General features: G+C 34.7%; 1 protein-coding gene across 1 annotated transcript in view; it reads right to left on the reverse strand.

Moving 5' to 3' along the window:
- Positions 1 to 15,979, reverse strand: part of LOC127160727 (NACHT, LRR and PYD domains-containing protein 12-like) — a 40,189-nt gene that overhangs the window by 11,240 nt on the left and 12,970 nt on the right. Inside the window, exons 7-12 of the mRNA XM_051103383.1 lie at positions 11,875 to 12,045; positions 11,145 to 11,315; positions 7,827 to 8,000; positions 7,455 to 7,625; positions 6,357 to 6,530; positions 3,331 to 3,504 (exon numbers count right to left, since the gene is read on the reverse strand). Of these exons, the coding sequence (XP_050959340.1) occupies positions 3,331 to 3,504; positions 6,357 to 6,530; positions 7,455 to 7,625; positions 7,827 to 8,000; positions 11,145 to 11,315; positions 11,875 to 12,045 (1,035 nt within the window). The remainder of the gene's footprint in view (positions 1 to 3,330; positions 3,505 to 6,356; positions 6,531 to 7,454; positions 7,626 to 7,826; positions 8,001 to 11,144; positions 11,316 to 11,874; positions 12,046 to 15,979) is intronic.

Genomic DNA, 15,979 nt, shown 5'->3' on the forward strand with positions numbered 1-15,979 from the left:
TGCTGCGGTTGTGAGCTACAAATACCCAGAGCAGGTGGCACTTACACTAGAATTCATACAGAAGTAAGCAACACGTATGTTATGAAATGTGTATAAAGCATTTGGATGTGATGCTGTTTATTTAGTTGAAAATAATGATGTATAACTGACAAGCTCATATGACCGATGCAAATGGAGACTATTGGAAATGTAAGTTAAGCAATGTGTAAACAATTGGAAAGTATTATGGATTGCAGTTAATTTAATAAACTTAAAATACTGTATGACTACTTTTCCACTCCAGCCTGCATATTATTCTGTAGTTCAGTTTAATTCAATTCATTTTTTGTCATATCCATTTTTTTTTTTTTTTTTTAGAATTTTTCTGTGAAGAAATCCTGAACGAGGTTTAGGATGAAGGCAACCAAGTGGCCATGCCAAGACTCTTGCATGAACAAGACTCATGCCTCCAAGACTCTCCAAGACTCCAAGACTCTTGCATGAACAGTTTTGAACATCCATGTAATATTTGAGCTTTTTTTAAAATAAAAAAAAATGGCACTTGTATTAACTCCCTGGGGTCGACGGCTCACGTTTTTTAAGATCAGTGCGAAAGACACTACACATACTCTGTCGATTTTGGTCACACAAATAAGTGTTATACGTCATTAGAAACAATTAAGTGTATACTTTTATTTGTGCACACTCACAATACAAACTTAACTGTGTGCTTCTTTAAATTAAAGAAAATAAACAGGGTGCTTTCTCAGTCTTCACTGTCTCCGCGAACGGCTTTTAAAAATGCATAAACTCAGTGAATACTCGACACACCGACAGGAGAGATATATCTATAGAAAGCTTGATATCTGTACTTTTAAATAAATCAAGTCTTATCAAAAACAAATATTCTCTGCTAAAGTAATCCGTGTGAAACCAACTTGATGCCTAGTTTTTTCCTCAGAGCTAATTCTTTTTAATGTGATCACGCCAGTGAGCTGCTTTTGCTTTTTTATGTGATAAATAGCCAGGTGCGCAGCGCCGCGTGTTAGCGTCCACATCATCGTAAACAAAGCTTGAAGATTCATCAAGTTTATCTTGGCTACTGTTCATTTCTGGAAGAAGACGCGCTGAGCATGATAGGTAGTTCATTGTATCTAAATTTCTTACGACGTGAAAAAGTTTTCATGTTCTATATAATATAAAACAAAATACGATATAAAAGTAATATGAGTGTACACTGTAACATGAAGAATGCTACAAGTCTAAGAATGTCTAAATCATGTTTATTATTAATACTCTGTTCCCAAAAAGAGTTTTTTTAAGGTGCTAAACCATAATTTGTTTCTCAGATATAAAATGTCCATTTTACAAAATACAAGGTATGCATGAATCTCTGACTACAAGATCATTATATACAGATTCTTCTGATATTAACATGCTCAGATACGTTTTTTGTTTTTGTTTTTTAGTGATCTTATACCTGCACAGCTGATGAATCTTGCTGATTTTTACTGCTGATTTTACTTTTCTTCTGAGAGTGCTGTACCAACATCAGATGTTATTCTTCACTGATTTTCTATGGTAAAATAAGCTCTGTGACTGTTTTTTTTTTTTTCCATGGAATCCATGGTAAGCGTGATCATTTTCACATCATTTTGAAGTAAATATTCTAGCCTACAAGAGTGATTACTCAAAAGCCTTGTTCAGGACTATTCAGTATGAGTTTTATGGCCTTATTTCAGCTACATTTATTTTCCCAAAACTTTCTAACCATGAATAGTATTTTTTTTTCTAAGAACCCTTTATTTGTGTTGTAAAAATTAATGAAAGTCTTATGGGTTTGGAACAGTATGAGGGTGAGTAATTGACAGAATTCACATTTTTGTGTGAACTATCCCTCTAAACAATATTGTTTTCTCTTTGAATCTTGACCGTTTTACAGTTTGAAGTTTAAATTTTGTGACCACTATTTAGTGCAACACCAGTATTGTACAGGTGCTCATGTTTTCCGTCTGTTGCTGTTTAAAGCTAAACTGTCTTTTACAATACAGGCATTTGTCGGTGTTTGACACATTGTTAAATTATTGATTTGTATTTGATTGATGATATTGTTTTGTCCTAACCAATTTAGAGCAAACAAAAGCCATTGAACGCAAGAATGTTTACATTAAGTAAAAATAAACCATGGTTAATTTGTATATTGTGCTGATTTATTTGCTTTATAGATATAGATATAAATATACCATTAAAACAGGAAAAAAGTCCTGTTTTTTTACTGTTGGCAGACTATAAATTAACAGAAATTTCTGTTTTTTTAATTACGGTCCAAAGCCCAGGTAATGAGCTGCCAGTACTTTTTTTTTTTACAGTGTACGGTGAAAAGCTGCATTGGACATTGGATGTAATTTCACGGTAGTATATTTACAGTGAATAACCATGAATTGACATTCCCAGAATTCCCTTTGTTACATTTTGAATTTGATTTTTTTTAATAACTGTTTCTTGTTAGTTTTTTTCTTATCAGTTTTGTACATTAGAGTTGTATGTTACATCTCTAATGTTGTTAAATAAATTTCATTGCATTGTTGCATTATTTCAGTTTCCTGTAGTGTTACCATGACAGTGTTTAGTGTTTGCGTGAATAACACTGTGCACCTTCTATATATATATATATATATATGTTAGTATTTAAAGTTGCTTGTGATGGGCTTTGGTTCATCATGTGACTTTCTCATCACCACCTGCTTTGGGTGGTTTTTAGTGTATTACAAAGGTACAAAACATATTTCAGTACTTCCATAAGTTGATGAATATTACATCAATTAATGAAATTACGGTATTTCTAAGTAAATTTAAGTTAAACATTAAAACCTACCATATTTTTTAAAGGTAAAATTCCGGCAACCACAACTGCCATTTTTTTACCATAAATTTTACAGATTTTTCTTACAGCAGATATAGCCCTTTAAATTAAGCTTTTAAATCAGAGCTAAAATCAAGGTAGAAAATTCACTTATTTCTAAATATACTTCAGAAAACATTAAATGATTTTCAATACAGTTCATGACCCCTCTAACCAATCAGACCAAAGGTTATCTTGAATTGTGGATGTTAATTATCAAAATTATCATAGTCCAGAACCGTAGCACATCTACTGACCCATTATATCTATTTGATCTGTACCACAAATAAATAGTGTTATCAGACAGTTATCAATAATCACAGTATGATCTTTCAACTTTCATAATGATAACTTTTCATGCAACTAATTGTGCAGCTTATTACTAAAATAAATGTTATGAATATTTAGCCAGCAAATTATTTATTTAGTATTATTTCATCACGTCTCACCTCAGTGTCTTCAGTTGACAGTTTGGATCCTGTAGTAAATCATTGAGCTCCTTCACTCGTGATTGTCCAGGATCATTTCCTGTGAGATCCAGCTCTATCAGGTGTGAAGGGTTTGATCTCAGAGCTGAAGCCAGAGCCTTATAACCTTTTTCAGTGATACTGCAGTCTGAAAGTCTAGAAAAGAATATTACTATTGCATGTGTATAATCTACACTAATATAAAAACAAAATATGTAAAGGTGAAATTCATATAAAATTATGGGTCCCACTTTATATTACGTGACTTTAACTATGATGTACTTACATTTAAATTAATCATTTGATATAATGCACTTATTGTATACAGACATGTTTTTACAGTGTAATTACATTTTTAAAAAATACCTGCACGTAATTACATCTGTAATTAATTTTAATAATTACATTTATAGTTACACTGTCGACCCATCTCTTACACTTTAACCCACCCTTAAACCTACTGTACCCACACCTTTAAACTTGTCCTTAACCTTACCTGTATCCTACCTCAATAGCACCCACAATAGTGTTTTGCAATAAAATATGAACACAATAAGTACACTGTACTTATATCTGATGCAAGTACATAGCAGTTAAAGCCACCTAATATAAAGTGGGACCCAGTATGTAATACAACCAGTAACACAATATTTAAAAATAGTGCTAAACTAAACTTCATAATAACTTCATACATTTTCAAGACAGTTCATCTAATCACAGGGACAATAATAAATGCATTTTCACATGTATAAATGAAAATACATTAATTTAATACTTTAATTTCTCCAATCTGCATTGTGGATTTTCCAACAGATGACAGATCTTCTCTACTCCTGAGTTTCCCAAATTATTCCCACTCAGATTCAGCTCTGTCAGGTTTGAAGGATTTGAATAAAATGCTGAAATCAGAGTAGCACAGCCTTCTTCTGTTATACTGTTATTCAAACTGCATTGGGGAAAGAAAAGACAGGAAACATTCTTCAGTTTATCTTGGAAAGGTTTTAATGAACAGAAAGGACAGTCTTTATCTTAAATAGTTAGTGAAAATATAACAACAAATAAAATATATTATACTCACATCAGTCTGTTGAGTTGACAGTGTTTATCCTGCAGTAGAGCAGCGATCTGATTCACTCGTGTGTCTCCTAGTTTATGTCCACTCAGATTCAGCTCTGTCAGGAGTAATGGGTTTTTACCCACAATTCCAGCCACATACTGACAGCCTTCATCTGCAGCAGGACCTAAAAACCTGCAGAAGAGATGATGAAGAGGGATTCAATTCAGTTCTCAACTAAAGTTTAGTCAAAATTGAAAATACTGCTTAAAACTTGAGTAGTTTTTATTTATATTTAATATTAATCAGTGTGTTACCCTTGTTAACAACAACAGATTGTGCGTCTTATGTGACTGAAATAATCCTTTAAAAAAAAAAATCACCAGAATTATATTATATTATATTATATATTTTTTTATATTATATTATTATAACCTCAGTGTCTTCAGTTGACAGTTTGGATCCTGTATCAAATAACTGAGCTCCTTCACTCCTGATTGTCCAGGATCATTTCCTGTGAGATCCAGCTCTATCAGGTGTGAAGGGTTTGATCTCAGAGCTGAAGCAAGAGCTTCATAACCTTCTTCAGTGATACCGCCGTCTGAAAGTCTAGAAAAAACATTACTATTGCATGTGCATGAAATTCAGGTGAAATTCATATAAAATTATGGGTCCCACTTTATATTACGTGGCCTTAACTATGATGTACTTACATTTAAATTAATCATTTGATATAATGCACTTATTGTATACAGACATGTATTTACATTGTAATTACATTTAAAAAAAATACCTGCATGTAATTACATCTGTAATTAATTTTAATAATTACATTTATAGTTACACTGTCAACCCATCTTTTATACTTTAACCCACCCTTAAACCTACTGTACCCACACCTCTAAACTTGTCCTTAACCTTACCTGTATCCTACCTCAATAGCTCCCACAATAGTGTTTTGCAATAAAATATGAACACAATAAGTACACTGTACTTATATTTGATGCAAGTACATAGCAGTTAAAGCCACCTAATATAAAGGGGGACCCAGTATGTAATACAACCAGTAACACAATATTTAAAAATAGTGCTAAACTAAACTTCATAAAAACTTCATACACTTTCAAGACAGTTCATCTAATCAAAGGGACAATGATAAATGCATTTTCACATGTATAAATGAAAATACACACTTTAATTTCTCCAATCTGCATTGTGGATTTTCCAACAGATGACAGATCTTCTCTACTCCTGAGTTTCCTAATTTATTTCCACTCAGATTCAGCTCTGTCAGGTTTGAAGGATTTGAATAAAATGCTGAAATCAGAGTAGCACAGCCTTCTTCTGTTATACTGTTATTCAAACTGCATTGGGGAAAGAAAAGACAGGAAACATTCTTCAGTTTATCTTGAAAAAGTTTTAATGAACAGCAATGACAGTCTTTGTCTTAAATAGTTAGTAAAAAATATAATAACAGATAAAATATATTATACTTACTTCAGTGTGTTGAGTTGACAGTGTTTATCCTGCAGTAGAGCAGCGATCTGATTCACTCGTGTGTCTCCTAGTTCACATTCACTCAGATTCAACTCTCTCAGGAGTAACGGGTTTTTACCCACAATTCCAGCCACATACTTACAACCTTCATCTGCAGCAGGACCCAAAAACCTGCAGAAGAGAAGATGAAGAGGGATTCAATTCAGTTCTCAAATAAACTTGGTTTAGTCAAAAATTGAAAATACTGCTTAAAACTTGAGTAGTTTTTATTCATATTTAATATTAATCAGTCTATTACCTTTGATAACAACAACAGATTGTGCAGCTTATGTGACTGAAATAATACTTTTAAAAAAAATTCACCAGAATTATATTATATTATATTATATTGTATTGTATTGTATTATATTATATTATATTACATTATATTATATTTTTTATATTATATTATTATAACCTCAGTGTCTTCAACTGACAGTTTGGATCCTGTAGTAAATCATTGAGCTCCTTCACTCCTGATTGTCCAGGATCATTTCCTGTGAGATCCAGCTCTATCAGGTGTGAAGGGTTTGATCTCAGAGCTGAAACCAGAGCTTTATAACCTTCTTCAATGATACTGCAGTCTGAAAGTCTAGAAAAAAAAAGTCACCATTGCATGTGCATAATCTACACTAATATAATAATCAAGGTATGTAAAGGTGAAATTCGTAGAGAATTATGGGTCCCACTTTATATTACGTGGCCTTAACTATGATGTACTTACATTTAAATTAATCATTTGATATAATGCACTTATTGTATACATACATGTTTTTACATTGAAATTACATTTAAAAAAAAAAAAAAAAAAAATACCTGCATGTAATTACATCTGTAATTAGTTTTTATAATTACATTTATAGTTACACTGTCGACCCATCGCTTACACTTTAACTCACCCTTAAACCTACTGTACCCACACCTCTAAACTTGTCCTTCAACTTACCTGTATCCTACCTCAATAGCACCCACAATAGTGTTTTGCAATAAAATATGAACACAATAAGTACACTGTACTTATATCTGATGCAAGTACATAGCAGTTAAAGCCACCTAATATAAAGTGGGACCCAGTATGTAATACAACCAGTAACACAATATTTAAAAATGGTGCTAAACTAAACTTCATAATAACTTCATACATTTTCAAGACAGTTCATCTAATCAAAGGGACAATAATAAATGCATTTTCACATGTATAAATGAAAATACACACTTTAATTTCTCCAATCTGCATTGTGGATTTTCCAACAGATGACAGATCTTCTCTACTCCTGAGTTTCCCAAATTATTCCCACTCAGATTCAGCTCTGTCAGGTTTGAAGGATTTGAATAAAATGCTGAAATCAGAGTAGCACAGCCTTCTTCTGTTATACTGTTATTCAAACTGCATTGGGGAAAGAAAAGACAGGAAACATTCTTCAGTTTACCTTGAAAAAGTTTTAATGAACAGCAATGACAGTCTTTGTCTTAAATAGTAAAAAATATAATAACAGATAAAATATATTATACTTACTTCAGTCTGTTGAGTTGACAGTGTTTATCCTGCAGTAGAGCAGCGATCTGATTCACTCGTGTGTCTCCTAGTTCACATTCACTCAGATTCAGCTCTGTCAGGAGTAATGGGTTTTTACCCACAATTCCAGCCACATACTTACAGCCTTCATCTGCAGCAGGACCCAAAAACCTGCAGAAGAGAAGGTGAAGAGGGATTCAATTCAGTTCTCAACTAAACTTGGTTTAGTAAAAAATTGAAAATACTGCTTAAAACTTTAGTAGTTTTTATTTATATTTAATCAGTGGATCAGAGTAGCACTACAATAATAGTGTTTTATATTATATTATATTATATTATATTATATTATATTATATAGTATATTTTTATAACCTCAGTGTCCTCAGTTGACAGTTTGGATCCTGTAGTAAATAACTGAGCTCCTTCACTCCTGATTGTCCAGGATCATTTCCTGTGAGATCCAGCTCTATCAGGTGTGAAGGGTTTGATCTCAGAGCTGAAGCAAGAGCCTTATAACCTTCTTCAGTGATACTGCATTCTGAAAGTCTAGAACAGAAAGGAAAATGTAAAATTTAGCTTATTAAACTATTATTAAAATGTATTGTTACAATGTAAACAAGAGATATATTGTGCAGTATAGACAGATTTATTATTATTATAATGGGAGTTTTCACTTGGCCACTGAGCTTGTGCTGTGGCTGAACTGAACTGAAATGAGCATCACTGGTTATAAGGGAACATCTTTGCTCACGTTCTATGCATAACCCATTCATAATTTGAATAAAAGTTTTATTTTTCATGCCAACGTACACATTGTTAAGTTTCAGGAGTGACGACTGTTTTTAAATAAAGGACTGAATATGAAATAACAATGTTTGTCATTGTGATAAACATAGCAATGGATGGGACAATACCTGATGTTTCACAAAAGATCTGAGCATTATGCCTTGCAGCGTAAGTGCAATAGACCAGCCACTTGTTCTGTTACTTGTAATAAGAAGAATTAAACAAGATGGTGCTGCACATGGCAGCCACAGTGCCTCACTCTCCAGTTGTTGTAGTGTTTTTGTTATTTTTTCCTGTTTTTTTTTTTTTTCGTTTATCAAACACGATCAGTTTTACCAGGAATGAACTGCTGAACATGCGGCAGAACACACCACAAAATCTTCTCCTGGTTTTTGACTATTCAGATGTTATGCTGAACATTATAGTTGGTTGAGAAGCAGCGCTGATCAAACATTTCAGGACGTGCAAATGGGGGCAAGCGAGCTGGCGCACTCGTTAAGCTTAGTGCAGGTTTTGAACGCCACTGCCTAGCATACATCTGGCATCTCCACTCTCAACCCAACAAAACGGACAAACTTCTTCTGGTCTCCCAGAAAAATAAGGATTTTTCAAACTCTGCTGCTCTGTGTTTCATGGAAACCTGGCTGAATGACAATATACCTGTTATGAAGCGAACTAGACAAGAAGTGGGCAGATCCAAATGCAAACTTTTATTAACAGAGACATCAAAGCAGATGTCCCCATTTCATGAAGTTCTGCAGCATAATCCACCATCTCTGGGGAAACTGCGGCAAGCACCATTGCCTCTGAAGACACCGCAGCAGATGCTGCTGTTTCTGGAGGTTCTGCAACACAAGCCGCCACTTTGGGAGACTCTGTGATGGTGTACGCAGCCCAGAAACACCATAAAGCGATTCTCATTATGGAAAGTGCTGCAGATGGGGAAATCAGTTCAAGGAGAGAAGGGTTGGTGAGGGTGCTGGTTTAGGGATACCAGCAGTACAAGCTGACACCAGCTATTGACTAGACTGAAGAGGGTTTTGGTAACATGAACATGACAGGACTTGGCTCTGGGATGACAGACATGACGTGACAAGGCTCTGGGACAATAGATTAATGCTGACCCTCGCAAATGAGCTTTGATTTCAGCGGCTGATTAATGCCATCGCAGGAAAAGTCTATCAAAACACAGTCCAGTAGATCATAGAAATATGCAATGTCTATAACATAATACCACTGTTACAGATCCTGAAGGATGTTTTATTATCATAAACATTTTAATCAAAAACAGCCCAGTTACAATTGGTAATCTATATGGCCAAAACACAGATGACCCATCTTTTTTTTTTTTTTCAAAACGTCTTTTCCTCCATTTCAAATCTTTCTATATTTTTGAATATTTAGTCAACTGGAGTAAATCATCTATTCTTTCATTAAATCATAATAGCTTGGATGTGACATCCCGGATATCACCGATCCCTTTACGTACCAATCACATCACATATTTAGGCATTGTTATGCAATGTTTCCCCCAAGCTGTCAGATCTAGTTAGTTTTCATTTCACTCCGTTACTCAAAATAATTAATTACGATCTTCAACGCTGGATGAACTTACCACTATCCATTATGGGCAGAATATCAGTAATTAAAATTACTATACTCCCTAAACTAAACTACTTATTCTCAGTGATTCCAATACAACCCACCCTCACCTGGGTTAAATCTCTAGACTCAATCATTACCAAATTTTACTGGAAAAATAAGACCCCAAGGATTAAATTGACTACTCTACAGAAACCAAAAACACAAGGAGGATTGGAAGCACCACACTTCAATCATTACTTTCTGGCTAATCAGCTTCAATATATATACAAACGGATTCACCCAAACCCATCAGTAAACATATGGCTAGACACTGAGCAAACAATTTGTAAAGACATTCAAACTTCAGATTTACTGTTTTGTAGTAAGACAGTCAAAAGACACTCCTGTTTTAAAATACCAACTATAGCAGCAGCTCTGACAGCCTGGTGGAAATTTCACCAAATCACAAACACTCCTCTTGTACCATCTAAATACACCCCCAATTGGAATAACCCAGATTTTACAATTAATAAGAAGCCATTTAACTTACACACATGGGCATCACACAACTTTAACACATCTTTCATAATAATAATCTGGCCTCATTTTCATACTTGGTCCAGTTTTCTGGCATATCTACAACTCAAAATCATCTATCCAATCAAAAATCAACATTCAGACCTTTAATCTTGACCTTTCACCATCAATTTCAGAACTAATTAATAATCAACAAAAAGAAAACACTACTCTCCAAAATATTCAAAACAATAATAAAATCAGACAACACAATAAGTTTACCACATGCTAAATGGGAATCAGACCAATCTATTGCTCCTGATGCCGATTTCTGGACACAAATCAGCAAAAATATCTATTTCATGACAGAAAATGCCTTATACAGTATAAGGTACTTCACAGATTTCACCTAACTGGACAGAAATTGTTTAAAATGGGATTCACTTCAGAAACATGTTCACATTGCACACAAAATAACCCAGACACATGTTCACACCCTTTGGTATTGCACTCCAATTAAAAATATTTGGGAAAATGTCATTCAATCATTGCCCTTCACTATATGATTTCACATCCAAATTTCTCCAATTTCTCCTGAACCAACTAATTAGGATCTAAAGGAGCACTTGATAATTACAGACAGGTGTATCTGATCAGGGTTGGAACTAAACTCTGCAAAAAGGTAGATCTCCAGGAACAGGGTTGGGCACCACTGACTTAGACAATATAAACCAGGGGTGCCCAAACCTGTTCCTGGAGATCTACCTTTCTGCCTACCTACCCCTGAATTAGACATCAACTCACCTGAGTTTCTCCAGTCTACAGTTCTCTTTCAGTCCATCAGAGAGCAGCTTTATGCCTGAATCCTGTAAATTATTCTTGCTCAGGTCAAGATCCTTCAGACTGCTGGAGTCCGAAGTGAGAACTGAAGCCAGAGATGAACAGCTTTCCTTTGATAGGTCACACTTACTGAGCCTGAAAATAATAAATATCAGTACTGAAGACACACAACTGAACCATTACAGCTACAAGAAGTAGAGCTGCTAAGTGAAGAAGCAGCAGAAAAAACAACAGATGACTTAAATAAAATTGATCCTAATGTATTTTTTCAAGACAATTTTAAACTCTTCTTCAGTAATACTGTGGTCTGAAGGGCAAGAACACAAAACAAAACAAAACAAAACAAAATGTAACAGTCAAATTACAAGTTGTTTTATGACAGGGCTGTTAAATTTTCTAAATTGAAATACAGTATAACTGTCCAATCAGTGAGAATGTTTCAACATTCATTTGAGAATTCATTGAAACTTAAAAAAAATACATCTTTTTAAATGATGCATTCGACAACAAGGTATATTTATTCAGTTACTCGTAACAACAGTTTAATCTTATCAGTGTTTTTTAATATATTGTTATATTCAAACAGTATTTATTAAACATAGATTTTATAAAGATTAAAATTAAATTGAAATAAATCACACATAAAATAGTGTTTTGGTTGAGCTCAATTTATGTATGTTGTAACACAATTTACCTCAAAATCTCTAATTTACACTCTATATTCTTCAGTCCAGTGCAGAGCAGCTTCACTCCAGAATCCTGCAGATTATTATTGTTCATGTTCAGCTCTTTCATATTGGTCTCTGATCCAAGAACTGTAGCCAGAACTGAACAGCTTTTGTCTGTTAAGTTACAGTCATTTAACCTAGAAGATAAATAAATTACAGAATTAGGTGGAACACATGCAATATGTTTTTCTATAATCAAATAATAAATATATTTTACATTATTTTACATGAACAGTATACATACCGTGAGGAATTTGAGCTGAATTAACATTACTCCTTAAAATCTAGCATTTCTGTATATTGGTATTTTATCCTGAAACTGCAGCTCTATTCATCTTGCTGAGTGTCTTTTGTGGATGGTTTTAGCACTGATGTTATGTAAGAGCATATGTGCTTTTTAGCAAAAGTTAAAGAGAAATACATGAAATACTGAAAGCTAGTGAAAATAACTATGAACCAGTGTGGTGTATAATAACAAGACTGTTATGCTTTATCCTCTGCTAACTTAACCATATAAAGCCTACTGTACCATATTTGATACATGAATGTCTAACAACCTCTAAATCAGGGATTCTCAATGTGGGGTCTGTGGACCTCTAGTAGTCTATGGTCAGGGGGTCAGAGAAGTAAATTTAGGGTCATATGATTTCCGTGATGTGCAAAACGTGGACAGAATTGCAGAATCCAATCAAATAGAATTTACTGCAAATTGTGGAATGATGCAATACTTTTGTATAAATTAATCGAAAGTAGGTCAGTACACTTAAGCATGTTACGATATGGTCGAAAAGGTGCAGACATGCAATTTAATCTACAACATAAACACAAGCGCACATGCATGTAATGTTTTAATTGAGAAAAACTACAGTCATATACAAAAAGTTTAGTTTAAGAGAGAGTATAGGCAACTATGTGTCAAAAAATTGATTTATTGCCCCTCATAAAAATTCCACCTTCCTCCCCAACTGGACACCTGTTTATGTTTTATGTAAAACAAGCCAGGATGAATGTTTATTATTGTTAAACAATTTTAGGAAAAGCTGAGATAAAGCTGAGATAAAGAAAAGTCAAACAAGATCATTAAGCAATAATAAAATGTATCAGACACATTCTTGTAAAAAAAAGCATACGGTAGTTATCAAAATCTATGTTGCACTTTTAAAAAAGGTAGAGTTTTTTACTGATACAAGTTTTGTTTACAAGTAATGCTGATCTAATAAAAAAAAAAAAAAAATCAGATACAATCATTAAGCAACAGCACATGGCAGTTGTCAAAAGGTAGAGTTTTCACTGATACAAATTTGAAAAGAAAAGAAAAAGAACCAAACATCTTACAGTGTCCACAATAGCTCCTCACTCACCGCTGATAAGAAGTCTAAATGAACTTAGGTCCGCCTTGGTAAACCACACCCACTACCCTCTCCTAACACAACCCTAACACCGTAATCAGAGTCCAATGCAAAGGTTTAAATGTATGATAAAAGAATTAAAATAATCTTTTTTAAATTAAAAAAAAATACTTTTATTTAACTGTCATCCATCCCCTCAGAGGGACAAACGTGAAACTCAAACACAAACAAACATGCAAATGCAGACACAAACATACATGGAAAAAAAACACAAGCATACATGTAAACTAAAACACAAACATAAATGCAAACACAAACAAATACAAACTCAAACACAAAAGCAAACACAAATGCAACTAAAACACACACACACGCAAACTCAAACATACATACAAAAACAAACACAAAAAGACAAACATAAAAGCAACCACAAACACACATGCAAACTAAATCACAAACACACATGTAAATGCAAACACGCATGCAAACTCAAACACAAACATACATGCAAAAACAAACACAAAAAGACAAGGACATTTGCGAATGCAAATTCAAACACAAACACACATGCAAACTAAAACACAAACATGCATACACAAACAAACATGCAAACCCAAACATCCATACAAACTCAAAAACAAAAAGGCAAACATAAATGCAAACTTATGTTTGCGCCAGCTGGTGGCACTATAACCATGACTGGATATTGGCATATAGATGTGTTCAGGCCAGAACTTTTATCAGACATATGAAGTTTGGTGCAGACTGAACATGGTATATTTGAGTTAGTGTAAAACAAGTCATTTCCTGTTGACAGCAGGTGGCACTATAACCAGAATGGAATATTGGCCTTTAGATGTGTTCAGGCCAGGACTCTTACTGGACATGTGACGTTTGGGGCAGACTGGACATTGTACTGCTGAGTTACAAGAACTTCTATTCCCATGGCGAAACACAGAAATTTGCCATGCCGCCCTTCAACGAAAACTCAAGATCTTCACAATTTCACATTGCAAAGGCCTTTAGATTAGACTGACCAAATATAATCAAAACATCAAAATTTGTCAGGCTGCCACGGACACGCCCTCTCAAGATCTTTACAATCACAAAGAGTTTTAGATTAGACTGACCAAATTTGGTGTTGATCTGAATAAATCTCTAGGAGGAGTTAAAATTCAGTACCTGGAAATGGCAAAAACTAGAGAAAACTTGCAGAGAAAATTCAAAATAACAGACTTCCTGTTGGGTTTTGGTTTTTGATCCAGACTTTTTTGTAGATATTGGTGTGTTACATGTGTGTACCGATTTTTGTGCATGTACGTGAAATGTAGTGGGAGGGACACTTCACTGAATGTGAATAGGTGGCGCTATTGAGCCAGATTCTCTATGGGGTTCAGGTCTGACGAGTTTGCTGGCCAGTCAAGCACACCAACACCATGGTCATTTAAAGCTGGGATCACACTAGAGTATTTTTAAAATCCTAACCGATTATGAAATCTGGTTGCAGCACACACATAAGGAGAATCTTTGCAGATCATCTTCCCTGAAATCTTAAACATGCACACTCTACAATATTGTGGCACATCACACATAACAAAATACTATAACTATTATCATGACAGAGGGGGCACTTCACGTGATCTTACACAACAAATCGTCATTTCAGCAACTAATGTTTACAAATGTTAGTTAGCCTGCTAGCAGCCTTATGCACTGACCCGGTATGTTAAAAACTAAGACAATTTCACTCCAGAGCTTTCCTTTCTCCAGGCGATTGTGGTATGTTTTCAACATATTATACAGACAGTGTTACTACAAAAACATAAGCAGCAGTTTCCTCCATCTCCACTATCCAATGGACCGTACAGCAGCTGTTTTGCGGTGTTTAAAATATGCTGATCCTATGCTAGGTTCCAGTATAACAACATGAACTGAAAAAGTTATGTATATTGTGACAGTCTATGAGCAGGCAGCCCAGGCCCTGAGACAGTAACCTTTATATAATCTAGAAGGTTTCCCAATTTAAGTGTGAAGTCTAAGCTCAAGGTACAGCTGTGCCTTTTGTTTAGCACCTTTGCATTTGAATGACACTTGTATGCTAAATAGATCAAGGCTGGGAAAAATCTTTTACTGGCTGATTTCCTGTACTGCATTTGCATGCTTTGTTTAGATTGATTCCACCTCTGTGCACTCCTCCCCCTCGAAACCTATATACTCCGCTGTGCTGAGATTTAGTCAGACGACTTTTGATGACTGCAGAGCAACGCAGCGAGTATCTGAATAAACAGAAACTTCTGCTTCAAGATATCCAAAATGTCTCCTGGTCTCTAAGAAAAAAAAAATCACAACAGTTTAACAAGATTTTTGCTCCGATTCTCGGGAGGGGAAAATCGGGGCAAAATCGGGCTAAAAATCCTGTAGTGTGAGCCCGGCTTAACCAACTTTTGGTGCTTTTGGCAGTGTGGACAGGTGCCAAATCCTGCTGGAAAATAAAATCAGCATCTTTAAAAAGCTGGTCATCAGAAGGAAGCATGAAGTGCTCTAAAATTTCTTGCTAAATGGGTGCAGTGGCTTTGGTTTTCAAATAACACAGTGGACCAACACCAGCAGATGACATTGCACTCCAAATCATCATAGACTGTGCAAACTTAACACTGGACTGCAAGCAGCTTGGGCTATGAGCTTCTCCACCCTTCCTCCAGACTCTAGGACCTTGGATCCA

Source organism: Labeo rohita, unplaced genomic scaffold (genome assembly GCF_022985175.1).
Source record: "Labeo rohita strain BAU-BD-2019 unplaced genomic scaffold, IGBB_LRoh.1.0 scaffold_440, whole genome shotgun sequence".
NCBI lineage: Eukaryota > Metazoa > Chordata > Actinopteri > Cypriniformes > Cyprinidae > Labeo > Labeo rohita.